Raw genomic sequence first — 23,421 nt, 5'->3', positions numbered from 1 at the left:
TTTGGGTTTGTGCACCAGTGGCTCCGAGGCCCAGAGCGTGCACACCCGTTCACTGTGGTTACACAGACAGAAGCAAGCGGATGTTGTCTGCTTAGGGGACAAGAAGCGGGTGAGAGAGGAAGGGCCAGGAAGGGCGTGGGTTCCATGGGTAGAAGGGAGACTTAGGGAATTTTTTTTAATTTTTATTTTTTGTTGTTTTCTTTTTTTTGTCTTTTTTTAGTTTTTATTTATTTTTTTTTTTTGTTGTTGTTTTTTGCTATACCATGAGGTCATAGCAGTCATTCCTCTAATAGAAACTGACAGGACGTAAAGACAGAACTATCTGATGAACACACACAATGACTAGAAATATATATAGAGAGAGAGACAGTGAAAAGACTTAGTTTACCTCTGAGAAACCATCCCGAAAAATAAATCCAGTATTAACAAGTGCAAAAAATAAACGAACAAACAAACCCAAACCAAAACGAAAGCAAATAAAACCTCCAAACATTAAAACACAGTGTATAAAATGGTGTGAGAAATTTAAAGTCACTTGACAGCCTTTTAGTCAATAAAAAGCTGTGGTGGTGTCCTTGTTTGGATTCAGGCCCATCTTTTTTTTTTTTTTTTTTTTTTTTAATTTTACCCTAAAGGCCTTGCAAGAAGTAATTAGAGGGTAAAAGCACCCAGTTTCTGTGACGTTGGACAGCAGTTGCGTTTTTCATGGTGGGCCGCCGCTCCGGGACGCTTGAGCCTTTCGTTCTTTATTCCTCGTTGGTTGAGTTTTCTTCCAGCGTGTTGATGCCTCCCAAGCTCAGTCCCGTCGTGTTCTGTGCTGCCGAGGCTGTGAGCACTGTGTGTAAGAGAATCAGTACGAGAACACACAGCTTGAGTCTGCTGTTGCACAGTCTTGTTGCTGATGACACTGTGAGCGATGTCCTGTGACAGGAGTCACTTTTCTCTACCGTCCCTCTGGATGGGCTCCTTGATCGCTCCTCTCGCCTGACGTCACAGCATTCTGGTTCATCATTGGTTAGAAAGGTTTCATAGAGCCCTGTAGGGAGAAGAGAAGGGAAGGGTTAAAAGGAAGGCGATCCGCCCAGGAAGGACCTCACAGTAGAGTGTAGCTGTGACTTTAACTTTCTGATCCACAACATCTTACAAGCAATTAAACATTTTTTAAAGGGAAGTCAAGTCAATACAATTAGGGCAAAAAGTCAGCCATGATCTCAAACCAGCACTGATAGATTCTTCAGATTGCTCTTTCCCATTCCTGCCAGTCATACCACGGAATTTCTGGGTTGTTGTGAATATCGAATAAAAGATTTCATTAGGCCAAAATCAGAACTTGAGGTTCGGGATCAGCTTGGAGACCACGTATATTCAGCCATCCTTTTTTCTTTAACAGGAATGTGATCAATTAATGCAATGCATAAACTAACATTAACCAGTTATGCGGAATAAAACAACCAACCAATCACGATGTCTTGGCAATAGCAACTATGTTACTATTTTTTTTTTTTTTTTCCTCATAACGCCTCAGCCTGTCTTATATCCTTCTAAGCATCCAATGGGAGGTCAGGTCATTTTGATTTATATTCTAAATATTTGTCCTATTTTTCTCCATTCTCTCCATTTGCCTTCTACTCAGACTGCCTGAATTGAGGCTTTAATTATCTTTGGACGCTGGACCATCCCAGTAGGAGTCTCCTTGTTTTCACTCTTCTCTTCTTCCAATCTAGCCTCCAACTTTGCCTTTCAATAATTCTCTGTCTCTCTCTTGCTTGTGCTCTCTTGCTCTTTTTTCTTTTCTTTTTCCCTTACTGAATCTCTTTGTTTTATCCTTTTTCCTTTCTTTCTCTGATGATGCACATTGTTCTTATTTTAAAATTGATGAATACATATTTTCAAACTTTTGAAGTGGTGAAAAAATAAAACAACTGCATTATCTTTTCAATATTTTGCCCAGATACATTATGTATAATATTTTCATGTATCTGTATAAGCCCTGGTGTATCTTATTTTTTTCACTTGACTGAAACATTTTCTAATGGGTGTTAGAAGGAACTTTCTACACAAATTTTGTCATATTACTCTCATGCTTGAAAAACTTAAAAATGGGGATAATAATAGAGTCGTTGTAAGGATTACATGAGATTTTTTAAGAAAAGTGTTTGGCTCAGTGCCTAGCACATAGAAATAACTTGAAAAATTTGGCTACTGTGAATAATAATAGTTATCAATGGTATCTCATTGCCTCTTTCTACTTAAGTAATAAAATCTAAAATCTTTTCTTCTCTCTGCAGACACATTGCTAAATGCTCCAGCAATCCTGATCCAGTGGCTCTTCCCAGAACACTCAAGTCTGTGTCACTAATCAAGCTGATTTTCTACCTGAAATTTCCTCCCTCAACTCATCTATGTAATAATTCTCGTTTATCCTTCAAGCTCAGCCCAGATGAAACTCCCTGTGTGAAACCTGTACTCATACCCCTGAGCTACAAGTGCATTTTATGTAACTCTTCAATAGAACAATTTTTATTTTTTTTCTTTTAATCACAATTGCTCATTTTCATGTCAATTTCCTTAATCTTTTGTCAACTTAAAAACAAAAACTATACATTTTCAGCTTTGCATTCCCAATATGTAGCAGAATGTCTGAACAAAATACTTAATGAGCATTTATTACATGGATAAATTCAGTATATCTTTTTCTTTAATTAAAATGAATCTCTTAAATAATATACACTTCAGTCTTCAGTTTCTTTTAAAGAAATGACCAAGATATCCTTATAATGATGCTTACAATATTCATTTCTTCTTAGGCATTCAAAGGTAAACTTCACCTTCGCCTAGGTAGAATATGAAAAAAAAAAAAACTGAATTAATGAGATCTGCAGCTCTGACATTTTTATTGTATGATATTTTCTTTTTCCATATAAAATACCTCACTGGTAGACTAATCATTTATTGAAGTATATGTCTTCCAATACTATATTCTACAACAAAAATAATTTATACTAAGTTATAAAAATATAAGTATAAAAGTCATTAAGATCAACATTTTAGAATGTGTAATATTCAGAATATGTTTAACAATGTCATCTAAATAAGAAGTTCTTCCAAAGTTGCTCAGAATCTAGTTTGCTGATTTATAGCTAAAGTCATCTCAGAAAAAATAAGGTAGTTCACTCAGGCCAATAAATGAACCCTTCTTTTTGACTGGCAAAATTAATATTCTTTCTTTTCCTCTCCCATCCATCTTTTCAATCAGTTTTTTTTCTAAGTTATAAATGACATGCACACATATTAAAGATCAAATAATTCCACATGATATTTTACAAAATAAGAAAAAATAAATTCCTCCACCTCCCCCATCTCAAAATCTTCCTTCTGAAATGCAAATATTTGCACCTCTTTTAGCTGCTTTTATATTGAGTTCCATTCTGAAAGTAACTTGTTTATGCTTTTCTTGATTTTTCATCTTTTGGCATTATCTGTAGCTCCCCCTTAGGAAATATAGAAATAAAACATTCATTCTCCTCTTTCCTTCAGCAGATATATTTCCCTCCAAACCAGCACCCATTCCTCCATAAACAGTAGGTTGGATAGTTGGTATTCCCTTTACTGTACTGGGATGACATAAATACAACTCTTAATTTAGCCATATAGTAAATTCCAGTTTTCTATTCCTATGCCACACTGTTTCTCCTAGAGCTAATACTTATCTTGTCATTTTTCAAATACTTACTAATTCAACCCCAAATACATTGCCAGCTGCTTCAGTTGCATCAGGTGTTCTATCAGATCATTTTCCTGATGAAGTATCTCTTGGAGCCTCTTCCCATCTGGACTGGTTGCTTTCATGCCTGATGCACAGCTGCCACCCTGCAATTGGGATTTCCTATTCCCTGCATCCTGCGCCCTGCCCTCTCCTTCCTTGTCTTAGGAGTTCACAACCCTTCACTATCTTCAGTAGGAAAAACTCATGAGGGTGAATTTCCAAGATGCTGCATGCCTAAAAATGTGTTTATTTTACCTCACATTAAATTGATTGTTTGGCTGGGGATGGAATTCTAATTCGGGAATTGCCATCTTTCAGATTTATTCAAGCACCGTTCCCACATTTGGTTGTTGGACCTTCAGAACCCGCCCTTTAATTCTCTTCTCTCTCCTATTTCGTATTATTTCATCCCTTTGCTCTGCTTTCCAAGGCATTTGGTGGGTTTTGTGTGTAATAATTTTACTGAATTTTGGGTTTTTTTGCCTATGATTATTTTAATTTCCAAGAGCTCCTTTACATCCTCTGAGTGTTGCTTTTTTTGAAGTGACTTTTCTCATTTCATGATTACAAAATATATTTTTATCTCTCTGAGATAATTGTGGTACTTGTGTTTGTTGTCTTTCTTTCCCTCCCTGAATGGGCTCCTTTTCTCTGTTACTTTTGTTTCTTCTTTGTTTGTTTGTTTTTCTCTTGTTTTTCACATGGGAAGGCTATGCGTTCTTGATTGCCTGTACATGTGAAAGAGTGCTGGAAGTCAGAGCATCTACATAAGGCTGTTGATGATGAGCTAAACTGTAGGATGAGATGCCCGAGGTGTCTAGATGGAGAAACTTAAAATTCTGTCTTTAGGCTGATCTGATTCCCTAGAAAATTCTACTCAGGATCTGTCCTGGAGGGGGAAGGCCAGGCTGCCAGTTTTCTGACACTAGAGTGGGAGAAGAAGGCTAGGGAAGGGTCTCTCAGCCTCCATGTATAGACATTTATTGATCCCAGTGGTCAGTGTGGTCCTTGTACCTCAGCTTCTCCTGGTTTAGCTCTCAGTCCAACAATCATCCTTTTATTCTCTCTAAAACATTATCTGAGCTCATTGAGGAGATTAGTAGCACTCAGTTCTATGTGGTTATAGTACTGATATCCCTATTTTCTCATTGGCTCTTGGTTAGAAATTGTAGCTTCTTCTAGAGGTCACCTGCATTCCCTAGTTCATGTCCATTTTCTCCACCTTAAAATCCAGTAATGGTGGGTTGAGTCCTTCTCACGCTTCCAATCTCTCCTTCTCTGAACTCTCCTTCTGCCTCACTCTTCTAACCGATTCTTAGATTCTTCTAACTTCTTCTGTGATTACATTGGAAACCCCTGGATAATCCAGGACACTCAAGATCTTTATTTCAAAGTCAACAGACTGGCAATCTTAATTCCATGTGCAAAGTCCTTTGTGCCATGAAAAGTGACATATTTACGGGCATAACATCAGAAGAGGAGGTCCCTGAAGTCAAAATCCTGCCTACCACACTGATGTTATTATTCTCATTTCACTGAGGGCTTGGGCTTGTTATGTTCTGTAACATCATGTTGAATATTCCATAATCTGTTGCATTCCAAAATTTCAGGAAGATGTGATTTCTTTACAGCTTCTTCTGCTGAATCCTTCAGTCTGAAACTATGTTTTTATTCTACTCTAGTCTTGTTTTGATATCAATCCTTCCCTCACTTCCACTGGTGTGTTGGTTTCTGTTTTGTCTTGTTTCATTCAAAAAGCTTCTATTGGATGGATCCTGGTCCTTCCATATAATATTTTTCTCCTGTTGCCTTTGACTGTCACATCTCTCCAAGAGGCAGAATTGTCCTTCGGGTTAGTGAATGGGGAAAAAGCAAACAAATTGCAGTTCTCTTCTCACCCACTACTAGAAGTGAATGAGAAGATTAAATCTGAGGTTCCTCACATCCATTTCAGATGGCTCGTTCAATGGTTCGATGTCTTTAGAAAGAAGATCCCTGATTTTTTTGGGGAAATACCACCATAACATACATAGGAATGGGGGTGTCCAGGCAGCTCAGACGTCTGCTGATAATCTTCAATCTATCAGGTAATCTCTGGCTTATTTTGTTCTCTTGCTCTCTGTAATTCCTGAAAACAAATCCTGATCACCAGAGTGTCTTGTTGGAAGAGTGGTTCCCATCTCTTCTGCTATCTTTTTTAGAGTTCACTCTGAAGACTCACAACTCTGGAATCTACTTTTTCTCTTTTATACTTTTTTTTTTTTTAAAGTATCCATTCTAATAGTGTTCCACTTTCTAGGTTTTATTGCTTCTATGAATATAGCTCATTTTGTAGTTTTTCCTTCAATTTTAATAGGATTTAGAGACAGATGGGAGGTAAAATTTTGGCTTCAGCTTGCCAGCTTGAACTAGAAGTCACGCTCATACTTAAATGCAATGACTTATTCATTACCAAGACAATTTTTTGCCATCATGTAAATCCTAATTTAGTATTGTGAAAATGGTGTTTGAAATCAGTATTTCAACTTTAATAACTCTTCATGTTATATTTGCTACAATAGTGATTTCACATGAACATAATCTAGAATTTGTTTAAAAATAACATAAAAAATTTTAGAAAGCATTGGGGTTTAAATTGCATTTACATTTTTTCCAAAGGCAAAAAGTTATAAAACAAATAATCTCTAGAGAATTTGCTACTTTTCTAGGTTTATTTTATAAAACAATACAAAATAAGAGATCAATCTAAGAAATCTAGAAAAATCTTTCTAAATAGTAGTGACCATCTGTAGAAAGAATTCTGTAGACTTTTGGATATCTATATATTTATAATTTGTATCGTATCTTTTGAAAGCCAGGGCAAATTTTAAGTAATTAAGGCATATATTTATAAACTGGTAGTTTTTTGGGGGAAGTAGGGACAGATGTATCAGATATGTAATAATGATTAAAGGCTAGCATCACTACATATAACTAATATTAATGGAATTATATTACTTTTCTTCTATTCACATTGTTGAGAGTAAGGACTACTCCTCCACTCCATCCTGGTATCCTCAATACCTAGCAGTATGTAGACAAGTATGTCTAAAAAAGAACAGTAGTATTTGTTTAATGAGCAAAGGAACCAAGGAATAATGCACTAATACCTTGAGTTGTTAGAGAGTGCTGCAATGAATTGAATGTATTAGACCACAGAGCACCTACATGTAGCCTAACTGCAAAATGTAATTCAAGTACACATATCAGGAAGAAAACTGACACAAACTCTTAAGAAAGGCCCATACGGACCTGATTATGTAAAAGCCATTCAGAGCTGAAAGTTAACTGCACATTAGATGGAATATAGATTGCTCTAAAAACTGAAAAATGATACTAAATGAAATTAAAATCAAAAGCCCACATTAAAATGGCAGAGAAGTTATAAGAGCATTTACTCATTCATTAAGACCATAAGCTGAGGAATAAATTGGGCATCTGAAATATCTTGATGCTAAGCAGACAATTTCCTCAACCAGTGTTCCTAATGTTTTCCAGTATTTTACCAGGAGAACAAAGACTGTCTGCAGCCAGAGAGAGTATAGTCTAAACAGAAACCTAACACACGCTGCTAAATATCACATTTCAGGTTATTATTTTCCCCAAAATGGTTACAGTAACTTTTTTAATTATGAAAAATTTATTCTAAGAAAATAGAAAAGAAAAAAAAAATAATGGGCAAAGAAAATGTATGTTCACCAACTATATCATTTAATTTTCCACCCCAACCCTAATGAATCCTTTGAGGGTTGCCCTGAAGATGGTTGGACTTTATAGGATGGTCTGCAGGAAAACCGTATGAATTTGCATCTGTACCAACGTCAAAACAAAGCAGGGTTCAAGGGAGTGGACATTGTCAGGATAGAGTGATTCGAGTCCCCCTTCCCTATTGTGAGAAGTTACCAAGTCCCAGGACTTCAAGTGGAGACAGTAAGAGTCACTTGGGAAAGGAATAAGAATTGCAGCTCCTTTCCCCTTCATCACAATGAACCAACCATTATTGCAAAAATGATTTCACTTTTCAGGTTGGATTACTCTTATATGTAGGAAGGGTGCTTAAGGAATTTCATGAAGTACACTGAAGAACTCAGAATAATTTAAGTATTCCGTATGAATCTACATTACAAGAAGGTGTAAAATAATTGGATCTTTCTCTTGGATGTTTCTGTAACTTCATGTCGAGTGCTGGCTAGCTAGCTCAGCATTGGTTTTATTCACATCCTTTCCCAGCCACGTAAAGAAAACTATATGTTCCTTGTTGAGAACATTACCTATTGTGCTCTATTTCTATTTATTTTTGTTATTTTTCTTTGTGAAATGGCACCGTGGGGCTCGCATATTGTAAATCAGTGTCATTGTTTAGCATATTGCCCACAGTCGTTTTTCAATTGGGAATCCTCGGTAACTACAACTCTGCAAAGGAAATATCCTTGAAAACAGGAAACTATATAAATAATGTTGCGGCTGTGGTATCTCAAACCATAAGTGTAATTGAAGAGACAGTATTGCTAATGCTTTGATCCACCAATGTATTTAGAGTACAAACAACATTTCCTGCTTTTCTTTTTAAAAAGAAAACCAGACTTTCTGTGTAATGACAGAACACACGCAAAACTGTCCCAAACTCTGTGTCCACGTGCACATGTGGGACAAGGTAATGGCTTCAAGGCATGTGAACACCCCATAAATAGACCCTGGATTCAAAAATATGTCTTATTTTCAATAAGCTAGGGGGAAATATTTTCTTAATTTGATTCACCACTTTTTGAAACATTAAATGTTAAACTAAAAGTTAGGATTTTAATCAAAATATTTTTACCCAAAGCAAATGCTAAAACTTAACGTTGGTGATACTCTGACGTTAAAGAAAAGCAACAATCTTTTAAAGCAAATATATTAGAGCAGTTTATAGACCAGAAAAGAAAATCAGTGTGTATATGTTAGAGTCAATATTAAAATTTAACCAAAAGAATATCAGCTAATTTGTCACCTTTATTTTTCAGATTCGAATTGAACTAACTTCCAGTAGTTCTAACGTTTGAAGTAAACATTCAAATGAAAATAAAGTAATAGAAGATAGCAATTTTCAAAAAGGAATGACAAAAACTTTGGCAGCAATGACATCCTGGAGAGCAGGTAGGTAGGGCTTTGGGCAATGGCGTGTAGGTCTGTTTGAGGAGGTTACCACTCAGTAGAATTGCACAATTTCACTGAATATAAAGTTACAGTCACACGTATTTTCCACCAAGTGATAGAAAATAGTCATTTAGTTCAGACCCTGGCATGTCAGTTGCCAAACGCAATGTCTCAGACAGCATGTTGTTTATTCCCCCAGTTACAGGGTCGAGTAGAGTGAGTGGCACAATTATGACTTGTTTTATTTGGTGGCACCCTGGATTATTTCTGTTTTGCTTCTCAGTCACTGCCCTCTGCGGTCATTGGTTTACACCTATTATTAAAGACACAAGACTCTATAAAATTTTAACACAATGCAAAGAAGTCATATAAGCTCACTAAGTAGTCAAAAGAATGAATTTAAAATAATAAAGATACAATACCAGAAAATTGTTCTTTTTTTCTTTTGGAAAAATAACAGGATTTAACACTCAGTTACAACTCTTATTTGAGAGACCTAGAAGTCTCATTTGAGAGACCTAGAATATTCCTTATAATGACAAAAGTATTCATTCTTACAACAGTTTAGATATCTACTGTCTTTCTGCAGATTACATTTTTTTTTCAAAAAATATTTGGAAAGGTCAGAAGACCTATTAAACTGAGAAAATATGAAGAAAAGTAAAATTTAGTTCTTGAAGTACATATTTCTAGAGGCAATACGATACAAGCTAATGTGTCGAGAAGCTGGGTTCCTAGGGTCCCTCCACTTGGCATTTATGATACGACAGTCATTCTACTTTCTGTAACTAAAATAGCTTTCTTAAAATTCTGTGTTTCCTACAGGAAATAAAGATTCAGGAAAATGAGAATATGCATGAGTGATAAGGAAAGAAACAGAAAGAAGGAGAAAGAGAGAGGATTATATATTGAACAAAGAATCAGACATTAAGAAGCAAAGTATAAAAAAAAAAAAGGATCATGTAAAAAGTTCAAACACTAGTATTTAAAGAATTGAAAAAATAATAATGTGGAACATTTTACTTATGAAAAAAATATCTATTATAGTACTTTATATCCACAAAAGAGTAAGAAAATCAGCAGTATAGCAGTATAGTACACTGTTGGTGAGAATTTATGTAGTTATAAATTTTCTAAGTTTTTGTCAATAAATACCAAAAGGCATAAGCTTTTGCATGCCCTTTGAGCTTTCCACTCCAATTCAAGGAGTTAATTTTAAGGAAACAAATAAGAAGTGCATGGAAATAAGTATTCGTGTATATACTCATAGTAGCAATTTTTACGTAGCAAAAAATGAAAATGAAAAATATTCTATAATTGGTAAAACACATAAGTAGTTTACATTCTACTAATGTACTGTACTATTATGCAGACATTAAACCAATCTATGAAAACACATTTAGTGATTTCAAACACTATTCATGGTATAAAATATTATTTTCCCCTTGGTGGTAGATTGCAGTTTTCCTTACTTTCTTTTTGCTTATCTGCATTTGCTAAATATTTCTGAATGATTAAGCATACATTTCCTAGTATAAATATAATACTAAATATGACTTTACAAAAAGGATTCTGTGGCTTTTTAGGATATTTGATCAAAATGGTTAGATTTTCAGAGACGCCAGTTTTTACCATCTAAAGTAGGCAGCACTACAGTGCTTAAAACGAGGATGGTTTGTAATTTATTATTAACAACCACCATAAAAAACAAGGCTGGTTTGGGCTTTACTCAGCTACTTGTCAGAGGAGACCTGCAGGGAAATTCAGGTAGGCTTTCTTGGTCTCATTGGTGACAAAGACATGCAGGCAGCTGTCGCTTAGTTTACTAAACATCTATTACCCCTTCTGGGAAAAGCACCCAGATTTTGCTGTGGGGAGCAGTCCTCCCCAACTCCATGAGTGCAGTTCAGGTGGGGCTAATCTGACCCCTCCTGCAGGCAGGAAAGCCCCTGGTTAGCCTAACTGACCAGAGAATTTCATTCTCTCAATACCGTGACTGCTCAAGTGTGGGAACCCAGCTTAAGTCAACCCTCCGGTGAGAAACCTCTGCAGAAATTATTGGGAATGAGGGAAATCCTCCTGCAATTTCTAAACTGAGGGGTTGAGACCTGTTTCTGCTGCTGAAATAAATCAACAAAGAGAGAACTCAGACACGTGAAGAAAAAGGCCTAAAGCTAGAGAGAATAAATCTAGAACTAGAGAGAAATAGATCTATTTATATATCCATACCTATGTCTAATCTCTCTCTGTATAGCTATACATCAATATATCTCAACACATCTATCTAATCTGTCATCTCTCTAATGAATAATATACCTCCATGTTTATCTCTGTATTTTTCAATTATATGAACCAATGAATAGTATTTTTAAAGTCAGTCTTAGGTTTCAGCCACTTGAAAGAGTTTTCACCAACACACATACTTTCCTCACAGAGACATCATGAAAATATAATGAGCTAGGTCATTTAAATACTTGACCCCAATGCCTTGCACAAACTAAGCACTCAAAATTAGTAGCCAGTTATAATGCTGGTTACAGTTGTAATGAGTGGTAGTAACATATATACACAGTAAGGCCCTGTGGATTTTATTCTTTGGGAAATAATCTGTTTAATCCTGAGGAAACTTAGTTTCTCAGTATCTCCTTTTCACCTTTCCACCTCTTTACATTTGTGATAATAACATTCTCCATACTTACTTCTGAGATTGTTCCATTTACCTCTACCTTTTTTGTTTGTTTGTTTGTTTGTTTTTGAGACAGAGTCTTGCTCTGTCATCTGGGCTAGAGTGCAGTGAGGTCATCATAGCTCACTGCAGCCTCAAACTCCTGGGCTCTAGCAATCCTCCTGCCTCAGCCTCCCAAGTAGCTGGAACTACAGGTGTGGACCACTGCACCCAGCTAATTTTTTTATTTTTAGTAGAGACAAGGTCTCCCTCTTGCTCAGGCTGGTCTCAAACTCCTGGGCTCAAGCAATTGTCCTGCCTCAGCCTCCCAAGTAGCTGGAACTACAGATGTGCGCCACCACACTCAGCTAACTTTTAGATTATTTTGTAGAGACGGGGTCTCACTATGTTGCCCAGGCTTCCTCTGTGCTTTCTTAATACTTTACTTATAAAGGCTCCAACCTAGCATTTATTTAACTTATTTACTTCTGCAGATGAATATGTACATTGTAGGTTATGAACCACATCTTTTAAGCCTTCTTGTATCACTCACATCCAGCACAATGCCTAGGATACTGTAGATGTAGTAGGCAAAATAATGCCCCCCTCCAAAAAATGAGTCCAAATCTTAATTCCCAGAACCTAGGCATATCTTATGAAGGAATTAAAGATTGCTTATAGGCCAACACTGAAATAAGATTGCCCTGGATTATCCAAGTGGGAGAATCCAATCACATGAGCCCTTAAATGGGAAGAAGCAGGTGGAGCATATGTGAGGCAGATGTGTTGCATGAGGGATTCTTCACCACTGCTGGCTTGGAAGATGCAAGAAGATGCTGCAAGCTGAGGCATGTGGTGGCTTGTAGAATCTGGGAAGCATCCTTGGCTGACAGCCAGCAAAGAAACAGGGACCTGGGACCTATAACAGCAAGAAACTGAATTCTGCCGGCAGTCTTCAAGATCTTCTCCTAGATCTTCTCTAGGCTTCTCCTAAAGCCTCTGGAAAGGAACGGTGTCTGCAGACATCTAGGTATTAGCTGGGCAAGATCTGTGTCAAACTTCTGACCCACAGAACATAAAATAATAAATTTGTGATGTTTTAAGCTGCTGAGTTTGCGGCCATTTGTTAAGGCAGCAATAGAAAACTCATAAAATGGGTCTTTAGCAAACATCTGTTGAATGAGTGAAAATTTAGGAGAAAATACTTAGGAGAAAAGGAGGCAGAACACACTTCTTAGTAGGAAAAATGTAAAGGAAAAAGAATATAGACTTACAGAGGTTCATCACGTTTATTTTTATAAATGGCTCCCTAATACAGCAAGTATTTTATAATAAAAGCAGGGAAATCATTTATAACTCTCTGGAGTCAAACTAGTAATGAGAAAGTCATAACTAAGAGAATGTCAGCTATTCCAGTTACAGAATAAAGTTTTAGTGAAAAGAAAAAGTGTTATTCACAATAACCAAGATATGGAAACAACCTAGGCATCCATTGATGGAAAAATGGCAAAAGAAACTGTTATATATATATATATATATATATTTTATATGTGTATATATGAAATATTATTACATCTTTAAAAAGGAGGAGATCTGCCATTTGCCACAATGTGGATAGACCTGGAGGACATTATGCTAAGTGAAATAAGGCAGACACAGAAAGAAAAATATTGTATGATATCACTTCTATGTGGATCTAAGAAAAAAAAAAAAAAAGGTCCAGTATATAGAGACAATACAACAGAGGTGTCTAAGGTGAGGGAGGGATGGAGGGATGTAGGTCAAAGACTGCAAAGTAGCAAATATGTAAGATGGAGAAGTTGAAGGACCTAATGTAGAACATGAGGACTATAATTAATAATGGTATATTGTATTCAGGATTTTTGCTAAATGAGTAGATTATAGCTGCATTTGCCAAGGGGGGGGGAGGTTGCAGGTAGAGGGAATGGGTAACTGTGAGATGATCAAGATATTAATTTGTCCCAGTATAGTAGTCATTTTCTCATATATATATATACACACACACACACACACACACACACATATGCATGCTATGGTCTGTCCCCCAAATTTCATGTGTTAGAAACTTAATACCAAAATTCATATGTTGATTAGAAGTAGGGCCTTTGGGAGATACTTAGGGTTAAATAAGCTCATCAGAGTAGGGCCCCCATGATGGGAATGGTAGCTTTATAAGAAAAGGAGGAGAAATCTGAGCTGCAGGTGGGCTCTTGCCTTCTTGCAAGATGTGGTGCCTTTAGCCATGCTCTGGTGCAGCACGAAGGCCCTCACTAGGGCTGCCTCTTGACCTTGGACTTCCCAGCCTCCAGAGCTGTAAGGAATAAATTTCTTTCTTTTATGAATTTCCCAGTCTGTGGTATTGTGTCATAGCAACAGAAACTGAACTAAGACAATGTATCTTATAAAATTATGTTGTATACCTTACATATACAAAATAAAATTTATTTTTAAAAAAGAGTACAGAAAAGCAATGGGCCAAGCCAGGCAGAAAGTCAGATGCCCTGGCTTCTACTGCTGGCTTTCTTGTGAACTTGGGAAAGCTACTTAATTTCTCTATTCTTCAAATTTATTTATTTTCTAAACTATCATGTTAAAGAAATATGATTGAGACAGCCCCCGACTACTCGTTCATTCATGGCTGGTGTTCCTAATTGGTCACTGAATCCACTCTCATGTCTCAATCCCCCTATGGCCCAGGCCCAACAGTCCACGGCAACAGAAATGACACCCACCTGCAAGAGCTGGAGAGCAACTGGGCTCCTTTAATTTCTAAAACTCTCATGATTTTACATATGGAGTTTCTCTAATTATATGCTCACAGTTGCTTTTTTGTGTGTGTGCTGATTGATGGAGCTCACGATTTTTAATAAATGTAATGTCTTTCCTGATGGAAATTACTCTATCCTTTTAAAAGTTATTTATCTCTTTGTGGAAAGAATAATAGAAATAAAGATAGATGGAAACCGTTTTTTTTTTTTTTTTTTTGTAAGGATTAAGGCTGGGAATTTGAAAGCTGTACAGAAATTAAGTAAAACTGTTATATAAAACTATTAGTCTATTTCCTTTCAAAACCACAGGAATAGTCCATAAAATCAGTCTAGAAATGATAGAACAAATGAATTTCCTAATGGAGGAATTTTTTTTAGAAATAGAATGTTTATTTGGCAAGAGTTTTTTTTTTTTTTAACTCTTTTTTCTTTTTAAATAGTTTTTTTTTTAGAGCAGTTTCAGATTCTCAGCAATATTGAGCAGAAAGTACAGAGAGTGGGAGTGGCTGGATTTTTCAAAGGAAACATTCACTAACTGCAGTTTCCTGAGATGAAGGGTTTTCAGACTTAAGTCTAGAGTCTTCCAATTATAGCACCATGATTAAGTGGACATAGCACACACAACAGCATTGCAAATGGATTATGATTCTGAATTCTTTCAAAAGGATATTCATAAAACTTATAAAAATAATTTTGTTTTGCAATTAAAGATGATCTGCAATGTTAATACCCTTTGTTCATTATTGCTCTTTTCACATAATTACTATCCGCTTAATCCTCTTGGCCTAGTTCTCTAATTGCCTGTTTAACTCCTTTTTATCGCTTCCTGTTCTCTAATCCGCTAGAACATCTGAAGCACACAAAACGTGTCTCCACGTACGAGTCAGAATTTATTCTTTTCTTGAACAAACAATATGGAATGTGTCTGTTGTATTCAAAAATGTCAAGGCATTGCTCAGTGTACTAGTCTGCTAGGGCTACCATTGCAGAGCACCACAGACTCGGTGGCTTAAACAACACACGTTTATTATCTCACATTTCTGGGGCTAGAAGTCCAAAATCAATGTGTTGGCAGGGTTGGTTCCTCCGAGGGCTTGAGGGAAGGATCTGTTTCCAGCCTTCCTTCTTGGCTTATAGAGACCCATCTTCCCCCTGTCTATTCACATTGTTTTCTGTGCATCCAAATGTCCCCTTTGTATAATTACACGGTTATGGGCTGAATTGTGTATCCCCCCAAATTCATATGTTGATATCCTAATCCCCAATACTTCAACATGTGAATGTATTTGGAAATAGGGCCTCTAAAGAAGTGATAGGAAGCTTGTAGGGTGGGCCCTAATTCAATATGACAGGTGTCTTTATAAGAACAGGAAACTCGGACACACAGAGAGACACCAAGCACAAGACTCCATGTGTTTGTAGGAAGGAAAGATCATGTGAGGACATAGTAAGAAGGCAGCTGTCTACACACCAAGGAGAGAGGTCCCAGAAGCAGCCAAACCTGCTGACACATTGATCTTGGACTTCCAGCCTCCAAAACTGTAAGATAATTAATTTGTGGTGTTTAAGCCTCCCGGTCTGTGGTATTTTGTTATGGCAGCCCAAGCCACTAATATGTACACTAATCATGTTGGATTATGGCCCGTCTCGATGACCTCATTTTAATTTGATCACCTCCATAAAGAAGGTCACGTTCTGGGGTGCAAGAGATTAGAATGTCAACATACGAATTTGGGGAGCCAGGGGACACAATTCAACCCATAGCACTAAGTCTGGGGTTCCCATTTCCATAGAGTTAGATATCACATCATATATTAACTGTTTTCATTTTTAAGTTGTGGTATTCCAGGTTGTGCTGCGTCATGGAGCTGCACCGTGATGGTGGGGCTCATTTCCACAGGAGCTCTTCTTCTCCTGCACTGGCGGGAGGGTGCAACGTGAGGGCCAAAAATGGCTTCAAAAGGAAATACCGACGTGCTTCTTTTAGACTCCAAAGCGAGAACATTTTGTTAAAGTGCATCTCACCGTCAGCCCGCTTTCCCATGACTCGTCATAACATCCCTGCAGATGAGCACAGGCAGGGGCACCTGCCGACCCCGCAGGGCGTGACTGACACCTCCCTGCCCGCCTGAAGCTACTGCTCCCACCTGGGAAGCCTCGTCTTACTCCAAGGACAGGGACTACCACCGATGCCCCCATGTTGCTACCCATTAATTAATCAATTCAGTATTTGTTTAATGAGCACAAACTCTGGGTCAGACACTTCTTTGTCATACCTGGGGATACAGCTGCCAACAACGTAAATTCCTACCCTAATCCAATTCACCCAAACGGGAAGGAGAGAAGCAAGTGGCGCTGATTAAAGCGCGGCAGAGCAGGTGCTATAGGTGGGGAGGTGCGGGTGCTATAGGTGGGGAGGTGCGGGTGCTATGGGTGGGGAGGTGCGGGTGCTATGGGTGGGGAGGTGCAGGTGCTATAGGTGGGGAGGTGCAGGCTCTCGGGGCGCACATGCTTGAACCCAGCCTCAGGGGTCAGAGAAGGTCTCGTCGTGGGAGGGGCCGATGCCTCAGGATTTGGCAGAGGAAGCTTTGAGGGAGAGTGAGCGCATCAGCAGAGCAGACTTACGTGTTAGATGACGGCATTTGGAGGGCTGGGTTCCAAAAGGGAGGAGAGACAGGGTCACGTCGAGCCCTGCAAGGCGCTTAGAGACTCTCCGGGGAAACTAGGACAGTGAGGGAGGGGCATGGCCAGCGCCCAGAGACGGCTGTCTGGCGAGCACCTTCCAAGCGCTCCGTGCGCAGACGCTCTGGCCCATTTACACTTCACGGTGCAGAATTTATTTTACAGAAGGAATCACAGGCTGTAGTAAAGGATGAAGCAACAAAAATAGCCCCCAGTGGACTGCATTGAACAGCAGAAGGTTAGAAATAAACTAAATGGTCATTAATCAGGGACTGAGTAAATGATGACAAATTTCTAACCCATGACGGTAGTTGCCAGTTGGCATGGGGCCCGAGCTGACCTGACTTTCACTCTCATTTCTTTCAGATTTTGTCTCCACTCTATGTCTTATCCATTCAGACATAAGGAAACACAATTTATTTAAATATTTCAGGAGTATGTGACATCAACTGCTTTAGTCCCAGTGATTTCAGGGTGGGCCCACGGTCTCGCCCCTACTCATTGGTGGCGTCAGTGGTGACTCTGCCGCCAAACAGGGCTGGAAGACTGTGGGGACTGGGGAGGGTGGGCTCCGTTAGGACAAGTGTTCAAGCAGTGGAAATGCCTGTTAAACAGACAGACGTTGCTCTGCAAGAGAAAGAATGGCTGCTGAGAACTATTTTGGCTTTGTATTCAGTTCTTGAAAATTGGCCTTTCTATCTGATATTTTTCGTAAAAACGTTGTCTCTGTTGACTTGCATGCGCCTATTTTAGACCTCCGAGGACATCGGACAGAACAGTCTTTGACTCTTCACAGTTGAGATTGGGACTTTACATTTTAAAATTACCTCTGTAAAAAGAATTCATTATGCGGTGGGAAATATTCTATCTTCAGACAATTATTTGCCTTGTGATTGGAATTACTCTAAGTTCCCTTGCAATGTTCGTTCCCAACTAATTAAAGTTGGACTTTTTTGGGCTTTCCCAGTCCACGCACACAAAGAAAGACTAAATAATGGCAAATGCCTCCAAGCCCAAGAAACCTTTTCTTTCTCCCTCAGATAATGAAATACTCAGTAAGGGAGGGGTATTAGTGAAGGTTACCAAGAACCCTACACTTCTAGCAGGGATGAGTGTCAGTGTAAGCTCCGAACTTTCACATTCTTCATGCCTCATCCGATCCCTCTTTTGACAGCATAAACTGGTCAATAAAGAGACAATGTATCATATTTGGGACAAAACCAATAAAGTAAAGCAATAAGGTAATTAAGGACAGACTGTTATCTTAAAATAGCACTCTAGAAGTTTTATTAGCTGGGCTTTGTATTTTCAAGTTTTCTTTTTGTGGAAGTTACACATTTATTCCAGCAGTGCTGCCTTAAATTGAATGTATTCCTTTCTTTTTTTGGAATTAGGTTTAAAACTCATTTTAAAGCCATGCTTACAAACTGATCCCAATTTTTATACCTGAAATAGTTCCTATTTTAATTACCTACATCACTTGTAAAATTTAGCTATTTTAATTATATGTATATGTAAATTATATATGAATTAGTTATATAAATATATTGATACATGTTATAGATTTATACGTGTTATATATACAATATTTATAACACAAATTAGAGTAAGGTCATTTAGATTCATAATAGTATTTACACGAGCATTTTAGAAATTTTGGCACTCTTTGCTTACCCTTCACACTAATATATGTGTGTGTATGTATGCAACCTAAAACTCTCACTGATCAATCTAAGTTAACCATCTAAGCACGAGATTTTCCAGAAGACAGTGCACTAGGCAGTTCTCCTTTCTTTAACAACAACAAAAAAACGGTATAGGTTGTAAAATACTTGTAACATTCATTTTTAATGGGATGCCTGAGGTTGAGAAACCGGGACATGTTTGTTGAACTATTTAGACCTACACTGCAAAGACTGCAAGCTGCGGGCTCAGTCACCTTCCGTTTAACCTACTGACTGACTTTCTCCAGCTGGACCTCAGCAAGGAAACCTTTGCCTACAGTCTAATTTCAGGATGAGCTGACTGGTCATTTCCTGTTCCACTAGTGATCCAAACACTGGACTAATAGCTAGGAGATGGGGAGCTATTCTTGTTTCTGCAATTGCTCCCCGGTTTGCGGGGGAGGTTAATCCTATGGGTTAGAAATAAACTAAATGGCTAACCTAATCCTATGTAGAACCGACCCAGTAGACTAGACGACTTCAGAAATTGGGGTTTGTCTAATATTGACTGAAGCTATAATCATGTGGGATAATTTTATTGTTCAAAGCGATTCAGTGCCACAGTGATTCACAAAGTGGGAATAAATTCTTCACAAAGATATCTTCATTACAGATAGAAGAGATATCTCAATGAATAGGATTTCACCTGTTCTGGGAAATCTCTTTGCCAAAATTATCCTTCCTAAACTGAAATTCCAGAATTAGAATTCTTCCTTCGGCTGACCACTTTGACTGCTACCGTGTTGCAAATACTTCTGAGTATTGTCTCTCACGGGGAATTCAGGGGCCTATGTTACGACGTACGTGTATGCTGTCACCTCCTCGTTGTAGAGAAGATCTCTAAATGTTTTGATTCAACTTCCACCAGAGTACAGACTAACCAACTCAGCTGTCCAGGCCCTCTCCCTTACAGTAGCACTTGATAAACTTGAGCAAACGGTGGCTTTCCATGCAGGCATTTCAGAGAGGACTGAGCATACTCGCCAGACACAGTAAGTGTCACTTCTGCGGAAAGGTTAGTAGGCGATTGTGGGCTGATGTCAGTAAGATCTTCCCTCAATGGCATCTAAAAAGACAGCAGCCATGCTTTTGCTCCATCCACCTGTGGTGCTCACTGACTTAGGGACAGGCCAGGAAATGACCACAGGCTTGGCCCTCGATGGCTCCCTGGAGCAGTGAGCTCAGGGCTCATGGATCGAGTATGGCTGCTTCCCAGGGCTGACTCAATCCCAGTCCATGCAAATGCCCCAGGCATGGTTTTCTCAGCTCTCCCTGGGCTAATGCATTTGATTTCTCTTCTTAGGTCAGGTAAGGTACAGAGATGAAAGGCAGAATAACTTGAACTACATCAGAAGTTCCCTGAAAATCTGTGGAGGTGAGCAAGCTTGTGAAGGACATGCTCATGCTACCAGCACAGCGGGGGGCAGAGGAGTGTGCCACAGCTCTTCCTGGCTCTCTGGCAAGGACCCCTCAGGATGTGCAGGACGCAGGTGTCTTCCTCTCCCTACACTGACAGGCGTCGAACCCCCCATCCTCCTCTACAGCCATAGCTGCCCTTCTGCAGGCACCGCCAGGCTGGACCAGAGCTGGTCTCTGTCTAACACAGGCTTCTGCCCTCGCAGCCTTGTCACCTGAGTGTCCCCGTAGGCTCAGCACTGTTAGCCACATGCACAGATGAGGCAATGGAAGCCTTAGAGTGGGTGTGATTTTCCAAAATTCATAGCTGGTGACAGGATCCAGACATCCTAAGTTCTGGAGAGCTCTTCCCTACATATGCTCCCTTGCCGAAGGCAAGCGTGAAGGTGGAAGTCAGGAAAAGCAATCTTAAGTGTGAGTGATCTATCTGAACGCAAATTTAAATATGTGTACTTGAATAAAACTCAAAAGGATAGTGTTTTAATGGAAGAAGATGTCCCAAACATATGAAGTTACTAAATTTTACTTAAGGTTTTTTTTTTTTTTTTAAACAACTTATTCTCACATTTCTTTATTTTATTCTGGCCATATCATCTCCCTTCATATTTCTCTTTTGGCCTAAACTTTGATACATTTATTAAAAGATTTCGCATGACATCAAATGATGCTATAACTAGACCTCTCTTTTTAATTTTCAGAAGAATAAGAAAGGCCCTGCAGTTTTGACAATAGTTGAACATATGCACAAACTGGGGAAAATATATAAATTGAAAATAGTATAAATGTACAAATTAAAATCTATGGGAAGGAAGTTTTTTTTTTTTTTTTTTTTTTTTCCTCCTAAAATACTCCTTTAATGAGAAATTCTTTTCTGTCTTATAAAAATCTTTCTCAACTCACTGGTCCCATCAGAACTGGATTTTGGGAAATGTTTCTTCTTTCGTAGTTGTGAACTGTCTCTCAAGTAAATGATAAGACACCAAATATTTAAAATTTTCTTCCTAACTTGGTCAATATGCAGATCAATGCTTTTTCTCCCATCAGGTGATTTCGTATTCTTGCTTTCTTTTAGGCACTCTGCAGTAGCTTAGTGTCGCCACGAGGGGGAGCCCACCCCCATCACATCATAATCCGCCTGTCAAGGAAAGGAACAACAGCGGCCCACAGTATTTTCCCAAGAGACAGAAACATAACCTTATTCTTGTCATAGCTAAAAAATGGAATGCAGAATTTACATAGAATTCTTAAAATATGTTTTATCTCCATTGTCAGTAACCCCCAGCAGACCAACTTTTACTTTTATTCTTTCAATAATTTCCCTGTGAAACAGAGGAGCAAATCATGTCGACTCTGTTTTATCTATCAATCAACTGGTAATTTTCTTAGTGTTTGTTACCATAGCACCCACAGCCCGTGCTACTCGGCTGCTTCTGTTGTCTTAATCTCGGCTCACTGTTGCAGGTAAGCAATCAAGGATTTCTCCGGGGAACTCTAGAACGAGGCGAGGGAGTGGGGAGCAGGAAACCCGTATAATTACCACAATGACGGGTTGACATCGTAGAATCCAAAAAAGACTTCCACCTCCTCACTTTAAAGACGAAGAAACTGAGTTTCTAAAATAGCAGTGCATTATGTGCACGGAGCTCGAGAAAAGAACAGAACCCACCTTGAGAAATGTTAGCTCAATAATGCCTAACATTAAATGACAGGTTTCACCCTGACAGCGCCTCAGAATGTCTCCCTAATTAATTTTTCAAACACTCCTTTAGTAATCTGTCAGTTTTATTCTCTAACAGAAAAACCAAGAGAGATCCCAGGCGAAATGTCTTTCCTTTATATCTTCTAAACAGAATCAGAATTAAACACACGAGGAGACCAGAATTTAACAAAGCTATCACCCAGGTTTGTGGTTAGAACATTTGGTCATGACCTTCTGTAACATCCTCAGTCAAAGACATTCTATAGTAATAGCCATGTGTTTTCTGATATTTCCTTCTAAGAATAAATTACTGGCTTACTAAGGATCATAGGCACATAAAGTAGCAGATGATTAAAGAGATATAAATTTATAAATAACTCTCAACACTAGAACATGGGTAAGTAATGTGAGTGCCATAAAGAAATGATGCAATAGATTTAGAATTTAGTAAGTGTTACCAAAATTGTAAATAACTCCTGATGATTTAGAGAAATTTGGAAGGTTCTGAACCTTACAAATGATTCATGGACCCCAAAGGCTGATATTTACTTTTCCTGTGAATCATGGGAATTTTAAGTACCAGTAATGTCTAATAAAATATGAGAAGAAGAACTTGAGGTCCTATAATTCCATATCCCTGAAATGCTGTGTACAGGGGACTCTAAGGAAAAGTAGTCACCGTACCACTGGCTTGTCACTAAGAGAAGCACCTTGAATAAAATTGAGCCTCACTTGGAGAACATGTGGCAACAGGCCATAGGTAGCTATTCACTTACTGAATACTTTTTTTGAGGTTGAAAAGACAAGTAGGGGGAAGAATCCTCAATAACTTAGAGGGAAATCTCTATCCTTCTAGAAGCTTCAAGTTGAATGCATTTCAGATAGTGGGAAAACCATTATAATGGAATTTGTTGAAGCTGAAGGAAACTCCATCTATTTTTTCAATTCTTTTTTTTTTTTTTTTTTTTGAGACAGAGTCTCACTCTGTTGCCCAGGCTAGAGTGCCATGGCGTTAGCCTAGCTCACAGCAACCTAAAACTCCTGGGCTCAAGCAATCCTTCTGCCTCAGCCTCCCGAGTATCTGGGACTACAGGCATGTGCCACCATGCCCGGCTAATTTTTATATATATATATATATATATATTTTTTTTTTTTTTAGCTGTCCAAATCATTTCTTTCTATTTTTAGTAGAGACGGGTTCTCGCTCTTGCTCAGGCTGGTCTCGAACTCCTGACCTTGAGCGATCCTCCCACCTCGGCCTCCCAGAGAGCTAGGATTACAGGCGTGAGCCACCGCGTGTCTGGCCTATTTCTTCAATTCTTAATGATAAATGATTACATATTGTAGCATCTAGAATGGAAATAAAGCTATTTTTTTTTAAAGAGAGGAATTACTGGAGGCAAGATTCAGGTCAGTTTCCTTGGGGATTCCTTTTATAGAACTGTGCTGAGTGATCGTCACTGTGGATAATTCAGTGAGGAAGAAATGCGGCAGGTTTGGTCTCC

The 23,421-nt window shown here is 38.4% G+C and overlaps 1 protein-coding gene across 1 annotated transcript in view; it reads right to left on the bottom strand.

Annotated features, from left to right (window-relative positions):
• Nucleotides 1-746: 746 nt before the first annotated feature.
• Nucleotides 747-23,421, bottom strand: part of NALF1 (NALCN channel auxiliary factor 1) — a 624,590-nt gene continuing 601,915 nt past the window's right edge. Inside the window, exon 3 of the mRNA XM_069467038.1 lies at nt 747-1,036. Coding sequence (XP_069323139.1) covers nt 747-1,036 — 290 coding nt within the window. The remainder of the gene's footprint in view (nt 1,037-23,421) is intronic.

This window comes from Eulemur rufifrons, chromosome 4, assembly GCF_041146395.1.
Source record: "Eulemur rufifrons isolate Redbay chromosome 4, OSU_ERuf_1, whole genome shotgun sequence".
Lineage (NCBI taxonomy): Eukaryota > Metazoa > Chordata > Mammalia > Primates > Lemuridae > Eulemur > Eulemur rufifrons.
This window is presented reverse-complemented; position numbering and strand designations above follow the sequence as displayed.